We start from the raw sequence: 19,795 nt of genomic DNA, 5'->3' as shown, positions 1-19,795 counted from the left end.
GAATCGTAGAGAAACCTAGAGACATACAGTATGTGGCCTAACGCAGTTCCCAGGCAACTGACATTTACTTTATAAAGCCCTTCTACCTACCTTGTAACAACAGCCAATTATAGCCAGCAGTTTATGTATGCATTCTAGAAAGATGATGTAAATGACAACTGCATAGTAAAGTCACACGAGAAGAACTATGTGGATATTTTTACAGTAATTTTTAGATATTCTTGCTAATGCTCATAAGAACTGTTTAACATTATGACTTTTGTCTTACTTAATGCACTACTTTTTAGTTTTTTGAATTTCTAAATCTGTGTATATGGCCCTGAGGTTCTTTGATAATTGCAGTTGAGCCAAGATTTGACAATAATAGTAGGTTGTACCGAAATGAGATAAGTAAGTCCATTGCTTGCATTATGTTAACAGAGGGCAGTTCCTCAGGTTAATTACAGTGTAAGCAAAGAGATGTTTAGGGTCTTCTTGCAATATATTGTGTATAAGAAATTTTTGTTGTGTCTTTCGGCTTTTCCCAGTTAGGGGTCGTTACAGCAGAACTCCGGTCCGCTAATGATTGGCAGTAGATTTTTACATGCCAAGTTGCCGGCCCTGACGCAGAACCTTCAACAAAGGTACGCCCATTCATGCATGTCCCCACACAGAAGATGCTCTAGCTGAGAATCGAACAGGCCAACATCTTATACACATCAGAATGTACATGTTTAAGATTGTTATTCTCCTGTCCTACCACTTGTGCTCTAATGTCTTCTGTAACTTTCATTTCACAATAGTTGGATCAATGAGCAAGACTGTAATTTTACTATTTCTTCCTTCAAAATTTTAGGTGCTGCATTATGTGAGAAATGCACATTTCCTAACAAACACAGGAGGAGACATCTATTTTGATGAAAATGGTGATGCAGTCACTTTTTATGACATCACTAATGTGCAGGTCTTTCCAGATGAAAGTTACAAGTTTGAAAAAGTTGGCAAAATTGATCCAAGAGTATCCAGAGGTGAGGATATCAAGATCAACATCAGCAGAATATTGTGGAATGAACGATACACTCAGGTTAGACCATGATAAGTATGTGTTGTAAAGATTATCGGCTTTAAGTTCTCTGCTTACTTAATATGTGTTTTCTTTCTCTTCAGATATCTCAATGACTAGGCTATTTAGACAAAAAGTATAGTGAGGTTTTGAATCCATCTTCTTCTTCTTCTTTCAGCTTTTCCCGGTTAGGGGTTGCCACAGCGGATCACCTGTCCACTCGTGATTGGCAGTGAAGTTTTACGGTGCCAAGTTGCCAGCCCGGCGCCCAGCCTTCCACGGAAGGTACACACATGCATGCACTCATGCCTAGGGCCAATTTAGAGTATCCAATCGACCTACAGCGTGTCTAAATATTTAATAACAAACTTCAGTCTTGTACACTCTGCCTTCTGTCAAATGAAACTCATACACATCCTTCTACAGCACAATGTGGCTGTGTTAGATAGCTATTGGAGCCAGAGGCTTTGCCATAGATAATTTTATCTTCTGTAAGGATAGAAATAATATTAGTGCTCTAATTCTTCATTAGTCCTCTTCAGCTTTATTTATATCAGTTCCCTTGTAAAATGAGTTTTAGGTTATTTATTGTGCAGATGGTAACATTATTTGTTTAGTGTCCCCCTCACTAACATCAATTGTTTTTAGCTTCCAAGACAACGTAAACTGAAACATGGGTTCCCTATTGAAATGTTGGCACTTGAAATGCTGAGTGCAAAAAAAAAAAAGCCAAAAAAAAAAGACCAAAAACTCAAAGAAGAGCAAATTGAAAATCGCTCTTTTCCTTAAAACTTATTTTTGCAGGGAGGCAAGCCCCTCTACACCCCCATGTGGAGACCAAGTCCCCCACACTCCCAAACTTATACATACAAACTCCAAGATTACCATACTTCATAGAAAAGGGAATATTCCAAGAAATGGCTTATAAGGGCCTCAGGGCCAATAGCCTAGTAACTTCCTATGATCCTATGAAATGGTATCTTGGACACAGTATATGTAGGTCCAGTCTTTTGGCCATTCAGTCTCTGTATTTTGGGAGTCTCTCTAGGAGGCCCTGACAGTTCAAATGATTACTGAAATAATGCTTGTCTTACAAAGCATGCGAACCTTCCTGCATGTCCTTATGTAATAGAAATGAGAACATCTTCAGAAATGAGCAGATCAGTATGCTCAGATAACAGGACTGCTTGTGGAACAGATCATTTTTTGTTGCACCCCTCCACCTATTTTTACAATGTACAATGAGAACAACAGAAAGCATAAAAAAAGAAATGAAACCAAATGCAATGTTGTTAGAAGTAGAGTAAAACGGGGAACTACGAATAAAATCAAGCTCAACCAGGTTAAAATGTAAAAATTCTAAAACTTGTATAAAAATCTCTGACGAGTTCACAAAATCCATCTTTCAGATGAGATGTTAAACCAAGGCCCCATATGCTCTAGGTGTTGCTAGTTCAGGAGATGTAAAATACTCTGAGGCACTTATCAAAAAGAGTAGGGGTTCTTTATACACAAAAGTAACTCTTGTTTACAAAATATTTATATATTTACAAGTATATATATATATATATATATATATATATATATATATATATACAAATATGTTTGTATTCCTGGCTCTGCTCTTGTAACTCTTCGGGGTAAGCCCCTCCCTCATTTCCCCTGCTCCTTAATCCCCCTTCTAACCCATCATCCTCCACTATACTACATCACTTCAGAAAAAATGAACTCTATTTCTCCCTGTAAAACATTATCTGGGACACCTCAACCTTTCATCCTGGTTTCTTTATTTGAATTGTTTTCACTATGTAAGCTTTGTACATTGCTCATAACTACAGTTTCACATGGCGTTTAATTTACTGCTGCTTTTGTTCCCACTATTTCAATGTATTAATGTTCTATATTATGTATTATCTTAATGTCCTACATTTTTGATGTACTCTATAAGTTTCAAGTTACATTGTTATGTTTTTTTACATTTTATGTTATGGCATTATACTGGAGCTTTTCTCCCAGGGCCACCACTGAAAAAGGACACATGTCCAGCTGGACTTTCCCGGTAAACAAATGTAAAATAATAATGTTTGCACAATCATACTAAATTTTTATCCCTGTCCAACTCCCCCCCTCCTTTTTCCATAACCCATCTGAATTTACTTAATATTGTTGCTAAAATCCATTTGCCATGAAACACAATTTCATTTATTCTTTCATTCCATATAACCCATATAACATAAAATAACTTTTTGTCTATCCTTTTAACATATTCTTTACTTCTATTCTTGTATATCTATATTTATCAAATCAATGTTTATTTTATCCACCTTGTTTATATCTTCAAAAAACATTCTTTACATAGTTTTAACTATAACTTTTTAAATCTTTTACATTTCAAAAACACTTTACATAGTTTCTTCTTTCTAACAACATAAGCATCACTTTTCTTTTTGTATGGCATATTTCCTTTTATTGGCAATTTATCTATTACCAGTCTCCACCAAAAAAAACTTGATATTCTACTTTCTGATTACAACATTTGCTTCTTATTTATATAGCTTTATTTTTTTTTTCATCTTTTAGGTTTCCCCATGGTTTTACATAGTAATGTGTTATCATTACATTCATATACCATACTTTTTATCTTTTCTATATCATCAATTTTTATTTTTCGCAAAAATATTTTTCTTGGTAATATTTTATTTTCTCATTTATACACTTTTCTTTTTTACTCTTTTTACCATACCCCAAACTTTATCATACTTATATTTATACAATTTCACTACTACTCTTGTATCTTTTTCATTTATACTTTAAGACTGTGTACAAATTTAATGAAGTAGCATATATCATTGGGTTAATTAACCCGAAACCTCCTCCTTCTTTGTTTACATACAAAACTCCTGTTTTTACTTGGTTTAATCTAGAAACCCATATAAATGAAAAAATATCTGCAATAATTCTTTTTGAAATACTGTTGTCAATGTTAACACACTTGATAAGTATGCTATTTCCCCATCATTACTGAATTTATCAAATAAACATTTTTCAGAATGATAGTTTATATGTTCCCAAAGAAAGGCAGGTTTGTTTAATTTCTTCTGTTGTTTTTTCCATTGAATTCTACTTACATCTTTATTCTCAAATTTTATATCTAACACAGAAGTTTCATTCATTGTAAGATATATATTTACTACATCACTAAAACATTTACTTTTCTGTTTATTTGTACCCATCCCTATTATCCATAGACACTAATTTGTTCAAATTATTACTTCGTCTATCCTACTTTAGTTGTTTGCAATTATTATAATGTCACTGCATATGTTAACTTCAGCTGTTATATATCTTGCCTCCTTCATTTTGTAATTTATTTCACATACTATCACATTTATAACTCTTTCGGTATCCCTGTCTTACACCACTCTTCATATGTATTCTCTTGGCTTAGTCAGCCATTTACAAGTATTTTTATGTTATTATTTCTATACACTGATATACATAATTTCCTGACTTTCTCACTTATATTATATTCTTTCATCATTACCCATAAGGTTCCATGTCCAAGTGTGTGAAATGTGTTATTAAGGTCTCTTATCATGGTTTCACTTATTCTTTTCTGTTCATAATATCATCCACAATTTCACTGTCATTAATTATTCTTGACAGCTCTTCCCATTTATACTATATATGATACCTTCTATAATATTTTCCATTTTAGTTTCAAATCTCTTTTGTATTATTTTTATAAAGATCTTATAGTCATTATTATTTAATACTATCAGGCTCCATTGTTTTTGATTGTCTTCTACCCTCCTTCCTCCATATGAATTTAAATATTTCTCTACATAATTCTTTATGCATACAGTTTTCATTTAACCATTCATTCAAAATCTTTAAAAACATTTTTTGCCAATCCCTTACATTTTTATGCATTTTATACCATATCCCAACTGGTCCTGCAGGTTAATCTATATTTACTTGACCTAATACTTTATATAACTCGTGTAAATAAATCTCTTTTCCAACATTTTATTCCTTTTTTCTGTTAACATTTTTACATCCCATGTTTTTTTAAAACCTTCTTTTTTCTTTCAACATTTTATACATATTGTATAACACTAGTCATAATCTTTCCTGAGTTCTTTCTATTTCTTCTGTTACATTTTTTGTTTCTCTCATTATACTACCATTTGCCTTTACTAATCTTCCTAAGTAACTCAATACTTCTCTTTTTACTTCTAAAAGATATATTTGCTTATATAACAATTCTTGTACTTTTTTATCATTTATTTTATATAATTCTTTTTCTTTGTCAAAGTGTTTTCTATCATTGCATTCTAAATATTCCAATGGATTGTTATATGTTCTTTTATATTTTTATTTCTCTACTTTTCTCACATCATATTTCCACACTAAAACATTTTTATATATTTCTTTAAGTATCATCTACCATTCAGAACAATTTTTGTAAAATATTCTCAGCATAATATGATAATTCCATAACTGTATTACTAATCTTGTCCCTTGTTCCATCCATGCTTTCTCATTTACCCTTTTATTCTTTTTCCTATTTTAAATATTTCTTGTTTTCTTTTATCTCTAGCCTTACTGCAAAATTATCAGAAAATCCTGTTTTAACTACCTCCCTTTCTCCTATAACTAATCATTCAGATACTATAAAATAATTTATTTCAGTTCTATACATATCTCTTTTGTAAGTCCATGAATTGTTGTCCAAAATTTTAAGTTGCCACATCTTATAACTTCTAACATTTTACTTAAATAATTACCTTTCTTTTTATGTTTGCTTCCTAAAACACAATTAAAGTCTCCTTAGGTTCATAGGTGTGCATTAGGCCAATGACCACAAGGGCCTTTTTAAGCCTAGCCATGCATTCCAAATCTCTGACAGGTTCCTGTTATTATAATATTTGTATTTATCCCTATATAGTCTAAATCTGATGAAATAAGTTTTCCCTTTCTTTACAATTAGTATAAACATGTAATGGTATAATTCTATTTACTTGTTCTTTCCATTTTAAATCTACAAAAGTTGATCTTCCCTGCTAAAGTTGCATCTAATATCTTTACTGTATTTCTACAGTATATGGCTATTTCAGAACATCTTTCATTTCCCAAATTCCAGATTATTTTCCCTCCCCATAGTTTCTCCATTTGTAATCTTTCTTAATTTGTTAAAAATCTTGTGTGTTCTAATATAATTACATCTACATCACATGTATTACACCACTCCAAAATTCCTATTTGTCTTACTATATTCATAATACTATTTACATTTACAGAAATCATATTAAAATTTTCACTTTTCCTTAGATTCATAGTTTTAGAAATTCTTAGCTAATTATTAGGCTAGTTTGCTTAATAGGCCATTCTAAGCCTAGCCGATTTCTTCCCCAAATGTGAAAATCAAACATTGTACCTTGTCTCTGTCAGTCAAACACCTTAACCATTATACCAAACCCTAATCCTTTGCATATGTAGTATTTTTTATAAACTTCCTTGTTTTTCTTTTGCATTTATCCTTTACATTTTCTTTTTCTGTCTTTTACCCTTTTACCAATATAACTCTTTTTTCCCTTTTACTACCTCCCAATTTATGACTTCTTCATCCCTTATTTCATATCCTTCTTCTGTCCTATTATTTTTCTTATCTAATTTTCTTCTATTTCTACTACTTCTAAAATAACTTCACTTTGTTGATTTTCTTATCTTTCTTTTTCCTTAATTTTATTTTCATTTTTATAGTCCATCCATAAATGTCCAATTTTGTTACATTAATAACATTTCAATTCACATTTTTGCATCATGTCCCATTTACCCCAAATTATAACTTTTTTGTCACAGTTACTTATCAAATGTCCTTGTTTTCACACAAAAAAAACATGTTTTGAGTTGCTCCCAGTATTTTAGAACACCCTTATTCCCCTCTACATTTATCATGCTTGGTATATGTATATTGTGTATATTTTTTCTCTGTTAAACACAATATTACAGTCCCAGCCATCAGGTCATAAATCTCTTTTGTCATAGACTTTTGCAATGTTTAGTACTTCTTTACGTAAAGCTTTCAAACTTCCTTCCAAAGTCTCTCTTTCTACCTCTGTTCAAAATTGTACATGAATTTTCTTTTCTGTTTCTCTGTTAAATGCTTTTATCCCATACAGATTTCATGGGTCAGTCTTTCTTTTCTCATATTCTCCAAGAAAATTTTCCATGGAAAAAAACAAACAGTCTCAAATATGTCACAAAATGTTTATTTGTTAATAAGAATACATGCTCTTACCTTATGTGCTTTTACACTGAAAGGATCCATTTATTTGCCCCACACTTCATACCTGTCCTTTTCTTTATCTTCTTTACTTTGAATCCTTACCACGTACTTCCATTTTTCATTTTCTTCTGCCTCCTTTTCTGCTACTCCACGTTTGTTTTCTTTTACTTTTTCTGCATATGTTTTCTTTTCATCCTCACCACTGTTCCCCAGGATTGTCTGTGCACCCTCCTTTTGTATTATCTCCTTAATCCCCCCACAGTAAACATCTTCTTCATTTCCTGGCTCACTCTGCACCACCATTTCTTGAAGTAAATAATCCTATAACCCTCGCAACTGAGGGGTTTTAATTATACACCCATCATTTGTTGCCTCATCTCCATCAAACAGGCTTATTTGAAACATTTCCTCAGAATCTTGCACACAATCTCTAGTTTCGATATTTGAGTTTTCCTTCAGTTCTTTCACTACTCTCCAGCTTCTCCTCTATCCATCTGCCTCCCTTTTCTTCAGGCTGCCTCTGTGCCTGGAATGAAAATAGGAAGTGCTCCTCCAAAACGGGTCTCACTCGCAACAATGACAGGTAGGGGAAGTTCCCCAGTGGTCTGGTCAGATTTTATCTTGTTAGTGTAAACACCATATCTTGTCATCATGAACACCATATCAGGTCTTCACTGAAAAGAAGCTATTGCCCTAGTGAGAATAACTGACTCAACAAAGTATAAATAAAATAAAATAAAATAAATAAATAAAAATAAAAGAAACTATAGCAAAGCTGCATGTATACTACCTTCTTAATAATAAGGTTGCCACCCATCCCATTATCAGCCAGGCATTCACTGGTTGAGCTGCCTCATCCCGTTGCCCAATGTGGAAAGTAGGGGGACTTGAAAAGCCCCATTTTTCAATCACACTGAGTTGTCATGGAAAAGCTGCAATTATTCTGGCTTTGCCACGGCAATTCAGTTACGTCACCAACCTGGACCTGCAGGCAGAACTATTCCCTGTTAGGCTTGGGTGCTTTAAATCATGCAGCAATTGGCTGCAAATCATGAAGGGGGTGGGGATTGGGACAGGAAAAGCTCTGCAAAGATCGCAGCTGTAGAGCAGTTTGTTTTTAGTGCTTCTACAGCCGTGAAAAAAAAGGCTGAGATTTGTTTTTTTTTCCCATGACTAGACTTCCATCCATACAGCCAGCCATCCTTTCATCCAGCCAACCAGCCATTCTTTCATCCAGCCAGCAAGCCATTCATCCAGACAGCCAGTCATCCATTCATCTACCCAGCCAGCAACCCAGCCATCCATTCATCCAGCCAGCAATCCAGTGAGTCATCTAGCCATCCAGCCATTCATCCAGCCAGCCAGCCATCCTTTCATTCAGCCAGCCAACCATTCATCCATTCATCCACCCAGCCAGCAATCCAGCCATACATTCACCCAGCCAGCAATCCAGCCAGTCATCCAGCCATCAACTCAGCCATCCATTCATCCAGCCAATCATCCATTCATCCATCCAGCCATCCAGCCAGCAAGCCAGCCATCCATTCATCCAGCCATTAGTCCAGCCATCCAGCCATTCATCCATCCAGCTGCTACTCCCACTAACCAGCTAGCCACTGCTGCAGTCATCCAGCTAGCTAGCCACTGCAGTGGCCAGACAGCCAGCCAGCTAGCTAGACACTCCAGCAGCCAGCGAGCTAGCCACTCCAGTGACCAGCCAGATAGCCACTCCAGCAGCCAGCAATCCAGCTAGCCACTCCAACAGCCAGCTAGTCAGCCAGCTAGCTAGCCACTCCAACAGCCAGTCAGCCAGTTAGCTAGCCACTCCAACAGCCAGCCAGCTAGCTAGCCACTCCATCAGCCAACCAGCTAGATAGCCATTCCAGCAGCCAGCCAGCTGTTGTACTTGTACCCATAACAGCATCTCCTTCACCACACCTGTGATGAAGTCATGGCAGAGGGTGTGGCCAATGCCATGTTGGCCACACCCCATGCCCCACTTTGGTCCACTTAAAATGTGGCAACCCTATCTTAGTAACCTTTCCAATAAACCATAAAGTAAAGACAGGGCAATAATGTTTTATGCAATGGTGATTTTTTTGTGAGAATATTAGTGATAAAAGCTTCCTTCAAGGAGGAAGAAATCATCTTGGTTCATAAGAAGGTTGGTCTAACTGGCTGTAGTGATTTGAACTGAATTCTAATAAGTGTTATAGGGTCAGGATATAAAACAAAACTGATTAGAAATACAGTTGAAACAGTATCTATGAGCTAGTCATAGTAAACATATTCAAACTTACCCAGTAAAAGTGCAGGTTACACATTCATGGCAGCTGATCGTGCTATATGGGTGCCCCTTGAGGAAAGGAGTGCCTTATCTCAAAAATATTGTTTGTAAAAGCCAGTCTGCTTTCTTATAATCAATATTTAGGTGATCATACCAGCTGAGCAGCACAGTCTGCCAATAACCCAGGAAAAGTACAGCCGGATAGTTTAATGTGACAGAGATCTCATTGTGTGTAAAAATCATCATTTATCAAGAGCTCCTTGATGGGTACAAATCCCAACGCCTCTCCAGAACTAGTTTTTTTGTCAGAAAAAGCATGCCCTATACCATCATTGCTCCAGCTTCCACCCTAAAATACACATTGACTGCAGCTCCTGGTCAAATCATGGCTCACATTAAATCATTAGCTTTCAGCTTACACTTAATGAAGCAACCTGGTCCAGAGTACTGACAACTGCATCATTATATGCTGCAGCCAAGTCATCCCCACCATCCACAGTGACCCTCACTAATAACTGGCCAAGAACAGGAGAGAAAGAGTAACTCAATCTACTCTTTCAGATCTATCCATTTAACCAGTATAATGACCAGATACTAAGATGGAGGAAGGCAAAGCCTAAAATGGGCCATTTACTTTTCAGACCAAAGGATAGGTTCCACCACCAAATCCCAATAAATATCCAAAGTTTGATGTTTTGTTTCTTCAGTACATTATTGTCTGTGTATACTAACAGTATCATGCTGTATATTCACTCTATTATCAGTGATGCCCCTTAAACAAAGTTGACTGCTAATCAAAGTTCCTTTCCTACTGCTTGCATCTCAGTCTATACGCATTGCTCTAAAACATGGATATACACCTAAAATTGTTTATCCATACTGCTGTTGGGAGCAGGTCCAAAAAAGCTCACAGAACCCTCACTAAAATGATAACTTTTTGAATGGTAAGGCTGAACAAACAGAAAAAAAAAAGTATTTTTGTATTTTAAAGCCAGCTTCATGGCAATTTTAAAATGAAAAAAAAAGAGATACACTAAAATGGAGTAAACTTAGCACCTGCAATGGTGGGTCAACTATGCAGTTTTGCATTTACTCATAACCATCTGTTAATGGGTTAAATATCTGTGAGAGATGTAATTAGAGTCTAACTTCTCAGCAGCTACTCTACCATGCACATACACCCCACACTCACACACCACATGCAAGCGCGCGCACGCGCGCGCACACACACACACACACACACACACACACACACACACACACACACACACACACACACACACACACACATATACCTACTACTAATTTTGAGAGGCTCTGAGACTACCCCTGAAAAAGGATCATCTACACATCAAGACAGCATACACTCAACAGATCAAGAATAGGAACTTCAACTCAACAGAGCAAGAAACTCATATACATTATATATTACACAGACTTCCTGCTGAGAGCGTATTGATCACAGTAAATTAAACATAAGCAATCACCTTATGAAGAAGTGGAGATATTCTAAGGTAGCCTCTAAAACCCATAAGGCAAATGTTGCAACCTAGCAACTGAAAAAAACATTTTAGAAGTAGTTGATTCCCATATGATATCATATAGGGTCACAGGTGTTTACTATATTAATGACCACAAGAGCCTTTTTAAGCCTAGTCATGCATCCTAAATCTTTGATAATTTTTGATTCACTTGATAAGTGTAAGCATGGGCCTGGGAGATGAATCATTTACAGGTTACCTGTTTGCATTAGAGACAGAGGTATATATCATATAATATAATATCATATCATATTGTATCGTATATCATATGGCCCATGAAACCCATAGCTCATACTTAGACCTCCTGGAGACTTTCGCCATTCAATCCAGTACCATATTCATAGGTGCCTTTAATTACCCCTCTCTAGACTGGGAATCCTATAAGATCCCAAACCTACAAGCCTAGAGATTCCTGGACTTTGTAAATACAGGCACCCTCGACCAGATAATGCACATGCCCACTTGGACCTGGTCCTCACAAATATGGGAGAAAACTGTACCCACCTCCCCCAGTGTAGTGTCCTGTCTATTAAAGTCAGATCACAAAGTTGTCTCCTTTGAATTAAAAATCAGTTCTGCAACTCCAACAAACCCTGTAAAGTTAGGAACTATTCTAAGGCAAACTAGCTATTATTAATCAATAACCTGTCAAAATGTCAAGCCCCTCCAAAACTAGATAGCACAGCAGCCTATAAACTCTAAGACATAAAATGCTGCTAAGCCATGCCTGAGGACTGTAGACCACACTATTAAAGAATATACTCTTGCAAACTATTTAGCACTTTTGTCCATTTTTATTACAGAACTTCATCAGAAATGAAAAAAAAACTTCACATCTTTTATACAGGGCCATTAAACTAATTAATCAAATAGCCAATCACAGTAAACAGCAGGAGACAGTTACAAAATCATTATAAAGGTAACAATGAAAAATACCAGTGACATTATAATTGAAATGGCTTATCAGGGGCAAGAGAAGCCACCAAACCAGAAAGGACACCAGCAACAAGAATATCCTTGAAAGAAATCCACTTAGTAGTACCACCGGTAGACTGGGAAAAATGACTAAATGTGGGCAGTGCACACAGTGTAAGCACATATTAGAGGGAGACAGGGTTTTACTCAAAGGTTATGGATGGGTTAGATTATTTCAGAAATACAATTGTGGTAGTAAAAAAGTCATTTATGCCAGCATTTGTCAGATTTATATGTGCTTCTATATTGGAAAAAACAAAAATGCTTTTAGAACCCGCATTTATCAACATATTTATGATATAGATAAATGTAACATTACAAATGCATTAGCCAAACATATCAACCTTCACCCAGGTCACTATTTCAAGTTTATAGTTCTTGAACAGATCATCATAGATGAAAGGGGTGGCCCTATTGACCATTTACTGGAGTATAAAGAACTATTATGGCAATTGAGGGTCAATGCCACCACTAGCCCAGGGCTTAATGATATGGTTTCACTTAGCAGTTTTTTAAAATTAAAAGCAGACTTCTGCATTTAAATATTCCATGTTTTTTACAACCATGACAAGAATGTTATTGATTTTATCTGTTCTTGGTTATGTAAATATAGTTATAAAGAGATATAACACTTATGGTCAAAATTTACATGACTTGCTAGTCAAATGCATTAAGGGAGCTTGTACCTTTAAAAGTGGATGTACTTTTTACAGTTTTTTTTAATTGATTTATTGCACTGGTTATATAAGACTCAGTGTGTAACTTGATTTTATTCTGAAGAAGTCATGGTTAAAAATTGACGAAAGCACTCAAAATACTACTGTAAAACTATTAAACTTTCTTACATAAACTATATAATAATAATAAAAAATAAATAATAAAAAATATAATTAAAAAATACATATACATGTTTTCTAAACCCTGAAGCAAATCAGTGTAAGAGGGGGCACATTTTAAAGACAGGTTTCAGGGACATGGAATCATTTAGACTTGGTGGTTTAAAGGATCGTAACTCAAGTATCCAACTTTGTTCTCTAGCTTCAGTGATGTTCTTAACATTTCCCCCTTACACCTAACTTAACAGTATCCAAAACAAAAAAAAAACTTAAACGTATGCTGTGTCCCTGACTTCTGCACATGTACAACAAGTGCATTAGTGGCTCTCACATTCCTGATCTCACCTAAGTGAATCCTATCTTTGAAACACAGATTTGTTTTACCAATGTAGAAGGCAAAACATTCCTGGCAAAATGCATAGTAAATCACACTGACTGTTCTACAGTCAGCATAGAAAGAAAAAACTATGGTATGCTTCAATATCGGTTGCTCAAAAGTATGGCCAGAATATTTATAATGGCATGCTCTGCCATTCTTACATGGAAAAGTGCCAGAACATGAAGAATTAAACAGGTCAACATAGTCTATTATTTCTATAGAAGAGTTGTCTTTTCAGAGAAATGCCATTACGAAAACTGAACTGCGGTCCACTATCTGCTATGTCAGCAAGGTCAGGACAGCTCCGTATAATATGCCAGTTCTTTTTAAGAATATCTGTGATTATATTAACGTCACTAGAATATGTGAGGACACATCTAGTAATTATATTATTATGCTCAGCTACAGGAACAGATGTTATTCCAGGAGCAGTAAAATCAGAGAAATATGCTCTAGTTACACTTCTTTCTGATCTAGCTCTCTGTATACAGGCATCTATCTCTGTACCCACATCTTAAAGAGTCCATCTTAAACTCCTTCAGAGCATGTTTTAACAAGGTCTCATCAGTGTGTAATCGTATGGCCCTAAGACACTGTCCACTCAGGACATTCCTGAGGATATTTTCATGCAGTCATTGCACAATACTCACCAGACATTCTTATAGCAACAGAAACTTGGCTAAAACCCCATATAAGAGACCCAGACATACTCCCACAAAGTTATAGTGTACACAGGTTAGACACGATCAGGAAGAAGGGTGGCGGGGTTGCAATGTTCTACAAAGATAATCTAAGCAAAGACTACCTACCCATCAAATATCCTTTGAAGTTCTAGTAACATGGCTCAGAATCAATTCAAAGAAAAATATTACCATAATAGCCAATTACATACTTCCCAAGAATACTTCCACTGCCATTGAGGAACGCATAGCCTGGACAGCATCCACCTACACCCATGAAACCATTATTACAGGTGATGTCAACTTAGACTGGAACACTTGCACTGGTGATAACCCCTCTACCTTCATAAATCTACATGCTTTCTCCCAAACAATCCAGTATCCCACACAAATAGATAAACATAGCAAAAGGGAATCTATCTTAGACTGGTCCCTTATCAACAGTACCACCCACAATTATCTCTCTGGATGTCTTCCAAATAATTTAAGTGACCATAGACCTACCTACTTAATCCGTCATCAGCTCTACTCACACAGAACCATAGTTTACAAAGTTGTACAAAATGCCAAAAACGTCTCCAATGAAGTATTCATAGACATGCTCAATAAATGCAACTGGACACCACTCCATCATCTCCAACTTGACTAGGCCATAACATATTTCAATAACACATTTCTAGTTATTCTAAATAGCTTAGCACCAACTCGTACATGCCGTGTTAAAAATAAGAGATTGCCCTGGATATCAAAAGAAACCATTAAACTTCAAAAACTAAGGGACAAAACCTGGTATCAAAACCAAAAAACAAAAGACAATAAAATTCTGCTAGCATAACAGCAGCTCCGCAAGCAAACAAAAAAAAACCCAACTCAAACTAGACAAAAAACATATACAACTATGCAAAACAAATATGAAAACAATCCCAAAAAGTTCTGGCAAGCAATTAACTCACTCCTCCACCCAGGTAAAGCTACAACTCTAGAGCCAACAACCAATAACCAAATTGTGAGTATTGCCTCACAAATCAACACCTACTTTATAAACACCATCCTCTCCTTAGTTACAGGGAACAATTCCACCCCTCTGTCTCTTCCACCTAATGTGGACATTAACAACAACTGTTTTGACCTCAAACCTGTCCCAACTAACACCATAAGAACAATGCTGAAAAAACTGAAACCTTCTTCCTTAGCAGCTGACCAACTCCCCAATGAGTACCTCAAACTGTCAGCTGATGCCATAGCTCTGCCTATCTCCATTCTGGTAAATAGGTCTATAGCAGAACAATATGTCCCAACATTATGGAAAATTTCCTGCATCACCCCTCTGCATAAAGGAGGAACATCAACAGAATTAAACAATTACAGACCCATAGCCATCCTTTCTCCATGTCAAAATTCTGGAAAAATGTATCCACACTCAATTACTACAATACCTGTTATCTCACAACCTTATCTCTCACTCCCATCATGGTTTCATACCAAAACATAGCACCACCACAGCCCTAATTAATTTCTCTAGCACCATCAACCAGCTGAGAAATTCAAACCAGCAAGTAGCATCAATCTTCCTAGACATGTCAAAAGCATTTGACACTGTCTCCCTTCAGAAACTCCTTAGTACTCTTGTCTCACTAAACCTATCAACGACTTCCCTCTCCTGGTTCCTAAACTATCTTTCTGACAGACAACAAGCAGTACGATGGAAATCCGAACTCTCACCACTTCTGCCTGTCTCAGGAAGAGTCCCTCAAGGGTCCATACTAGGACTTCTTCTTTTCACCATCTTCTCCAATGATCTAGCCTCATCCACAACACATGCTAAAGTAGTTCAGTATGCAGACGATTCAACTTTAATCTGCTCAGCAGATACCTTACCAGACCTCCAAATAGTAGCCCAACAAGCTTTTAATAATATAGAAACATATCTAAGTAAATCACAACTAATCTTCAACCCCAAAAAGACACAGTTAATGCTATTTACCAGTAACAAACAATCACTGACCACTCCTCCTTTCACTATTCTCTCAGCAAACAACACAGTCATCCAACCAGTTGAGCATACAAAACTCCTTGGAGTGACAATTGACAAACTCAGATTTGACCAACACATAGCCACCACAATTAAGAAAGTTCACAACAAACTTGGCTCACTGTACAGAAGCAAGCCATTCCTCACTGACAATACTAGACTAACCATATCCAGAACATTCCTCCTCTCTACACTCCTATATGCTTCCCCCTCTTTACCAACTTAAAAAAAAATCATACTTAACCAAACTGGAAACTTGCTACAACAAAATAGCCTGTTTTGCAGCCAACCTTACCCACCAAACCCACTATTGTATTGCTCTACATAAATTAAACTGGCTCGAGCTACCTAACCTTCCTAATCTCTATCAACTTAAATTCACACACAGTATCATCTTCCATCCTGACAGCTGCCCATCCCTCAAGGAACTTGTCGTTCCCTACTCATGTCTACGAAGTCTAAGATCTGCAGACAGAAACTTTCTCACAGTAAACAAAGCTAACAACACTCACTGTGAAGCCCTACTCTAAAATCAAATCACCAAATTATGGAACTCTCTACCCCACACCCTCCAAAGCACACCTGAATCTACCAGTTTTAAACAAATACTATTTGAACATCTATCCAAGAACTGGGATTGCTTCTGTGCCAAACCCGACTGACAAGATATCAATTAACTCTTTCAACACACTGTCCACTCCTTATCTCATTTTCTCCCTCTTCATAGTGTCCATTACTACTCAGAAATAAGTATATATCAAGGAAATATCATTTGGTCATAACCATACCTCCCAATCGTCCAGAACTACTCATTTTTTTCCGAGTTTTGGGGTCCAAATAATGGGATGCCACGATTCCCGAGTGGCACCCCTTCATTTCCAATTTTTTCCAGCTACTTTTTAAAATTTTTTTTTTTTTTTTTTTCGCATTTTTTGAGCTGATGTCATCATATGCGCAATGACGTCAGCTCTACCAGCCTGTTGGAATTGAGCTCAAGGGCTCACATCTGTTTGAATGGAAAGGAAATGAAAGCTCTGCAGTCTGTAAGCTGAACGGGGGAGGTTTGAGTTTTATTTCATTCACAGTTTCAGCTGAACAGGAGAGCTTATTTTATTTAGGCTGAAGTCTAGCTTTCAGAGCTGAATGAGAGGAAACAGAGTGTCTATAGCTTGACTTTTCCTTGCTTGAGCTGATGGAGTGAATTTTGTCTGCCTTCCCTGCAACGGAATGGAATGCAGAGTTTCAGCTGCCTTCCCTGCTTGTTTAAGCTGATGCCCAGAACAGAATGCAGAGTTTCAGTCATACTACAAAGGTAAGTGCTTTCAGCTGCCTTCCCTGCTGATTCAGAATGGAATGCAGAGTTTCAAAAAGTGTGTTGCTTATTTAACAGAGCTTTTTGCTAGTTTCAGGTGCGTTGCTTGTTTAACGGAGCTTTTTGCTAGTTCCAGGTGCTTTGCTTGTTTAACAGAGCTTTTCAGTGTGTGTAAGCTTTGCTAGTTTCAGCTGCTTTCCCTGCTTATTTAAGCTGATGCCCAGGCAGAGTTTTGCTTGTTTAACGGAGCTTTTCTGTGCTTGTTTAACGGAGCTTTTCAGTGCTTGTTTAACAGAGTGTGTGTGTGTGTGTGTGTGTGTGTGTGTGTGTGTGTGTGTGTGTGTGTGTGTGTGAGAAAATGCCCCCCACTGAATACACCTGGTGGCTAGAGGTACTCCCAGGCTCAAACCCTGTACCTTAGGTACAGGTAAAAATAGCTTAAAGTCCCTAGCCACCACTTGTGAATGTATTCTGTTCCTCATTAAATCTGTGAGTGAATTCACTAAATAATGACAGGCATTTGAATTTCAGACTTCATATTCTTCATAAAATAAGTGGTAACACAAAACTTTTTATTCTAGCATTTTTCTAAGTTTATAAGATAAGTATTTGAAATTTGTCCTTTGTTTTGGAGCTGTTTTCCGCTATTTGCTTTGTTCAGGTTTTTTGTGCTAAGACGTTGAGAGCTATGAAGAGAGGTGATAAATGAATTCTATATTCCCCACATTATTGGCTTTGTCCAGGTTTTTCTGCTAAGAGGTTGAAAGCTATGAAGAGAAGTGAGAACTGAGTGAATTCACTAAATAATAGCCATTTAAGTTTGTCCTCCCGTCTTTCAGGAAATTGCTGATTTGGCATAGTGGTATGCTACTCTGAGTGTAGTGCACAGAGTTCTGGGTTCAAGACTTGGCAGTGAAATGCATGGTGGTAACATGTTTTATTCTAGCAACTTTGCAGAATTATACAAGCAATGTTTAAAATGTGCCCCTGGTCCCTCCCCAAAAAAAAAAATTGAAAAAAGTGCAAGAAGCTGTGCAAGATGCCTATGGCTTACACTACTGTCATTCTAAATTTCATATATATATATATAAGCTGCGGTGGTGCAGCGGTAGCGTTGTCACCTCACAGCAAGAAGTTCTCCTGTTCAATTCTTGGTTGAAGCACCCTCTGTGTGGAATCTGCATGTCCTCCCTGCGGTCGAATAGCATTCGAAAGACATGTGTGAATGGGCGTGCCTTTGTTGAAGGTTGGGCTTCGAGCTGGCACCTTGGCACCATAAAAATCTACTGCCAATCATTAGCAGACCAGAGGACCAGAGTTCTACTGTGGCAACCCCTAACCGGGAAAAGCTGAAAGAAAAACAACAACAATATATATATATATATATATATATATATATATATATATATATATATATGTATATATATATATATATATATATATATATATATATATATATATTAGTGTGTGGAAGTACACTTTTATGATGGAAATGTTCTGAATGGGGCAGCTTTGTCATTATTGGTTCATGCATTTTGTTTCATTGCCTGCTGGAAAAATGTTCAAACAATAAATTTAAAATGTGCTCTAAGTTAAGTCTAACAAGTGTGCTGTATTATATAAGGAATATAATTTAATAAAATCAGTAAGGTGTATCAAAGAACGCATGTATGTTTCTTGTTTTGTGTGCAAGGGGCTTATGATTTGAAAACAGCTCAAAGGTTTTAATGCAGAGTCTATTTTCATTGTGAGACAGATAGCTGCTAAATAAAGCAATACTATGTGTTTGTGCTATAAAATGTAAAAATAAAATCCAAATAATCATTGTAAAAGTAAAGCAGTATGCACACATTAGTGTTTATGGTAAATGGGGTGAAATAGCCAGGTAATGGGATATTGGAATGGCTGTAGGGGGACTCTGGTACCATATTTTGGTTATCTGTTCTTCAGTTTGTATTTCAAAGTCGGTATCCCACAATTCCATTGGAGGGGCGGGGTTAATTATGTATGCAAATGTTACATTAATAAGCTTACAGATTTGTACCTATTTTTCATGGGCCTTGTCCAGATTTTTGATGTTTCCAGGTTGAGAGGTATGGTCATAACTATTATTTAATATGTTCACACTACTAGCTTTATTTTTTCTCACAGTGATCTTCACTGAAATGCTCTTGTTTTTCTTTTTAAACCTGTATCTACTAGAAAACTGTATGGAATACTACTTTGTATAGACTAACTAGAAGATGTGTATTCTGCATCTACTGTATATATACTGTTGTACTAATTATTGTATATTGTCTGTATTTCTGTGGAGCTTTTCTCCTTGGGCCTCCGGTGAAAATGGGCTTCTGGCCCAGTCGGACTTTCCCAGTAAACAAATGTAAATAAATAAATAAATAAATGTTTGGGGTGCATGCTG

The 19,795-nt window shown here is 36.4% G+C and overlaps 1 protein-coding gene across 1 annotated transcript in view; it reads left to right on the top strand.

The window, feature by feature from the left end:
- Window positions 1-19,795, top strand: part of LOC122797839 (vomeronasal type-2 receptor 116-like) — a gene marked incomplete at its 3' end in the record, with an annotated part of 154,354 nt that overhangs the window by 16,553 nt on the left and 118,006 nt on the right. The window contains exon 3 of the mRNA XM_044066360.1: window positions 836-1,063. Coding sequence (XP_043922295.1) covers window positions 836-1,063 — 228 coding nt within the window. The remainder of the gene's footprint in view (window positions 1-835; window positions 1,064-19,795) is intronic.

The sequence above is a fragment of the Protopterus annectens genome, chromosome 3.part1, assembly GCF_019279795.1.
Source record: "Protopterus annectens isolate FY-2018-M chromosome 3.part1, PAN1.0, whole genome shotgun sequence".
Taxonomy (NCBI): domain Eukaryota; kingdom Metazoa; phylum Chordata; order Ceratodontiformes; family Protopteridae; genus Protopterus; species Protopterus annectens.
Note: the sequence above shows the minus strand (reverse complement) of the source record. Positions and strands in the feature narration are given on the sequence as shown.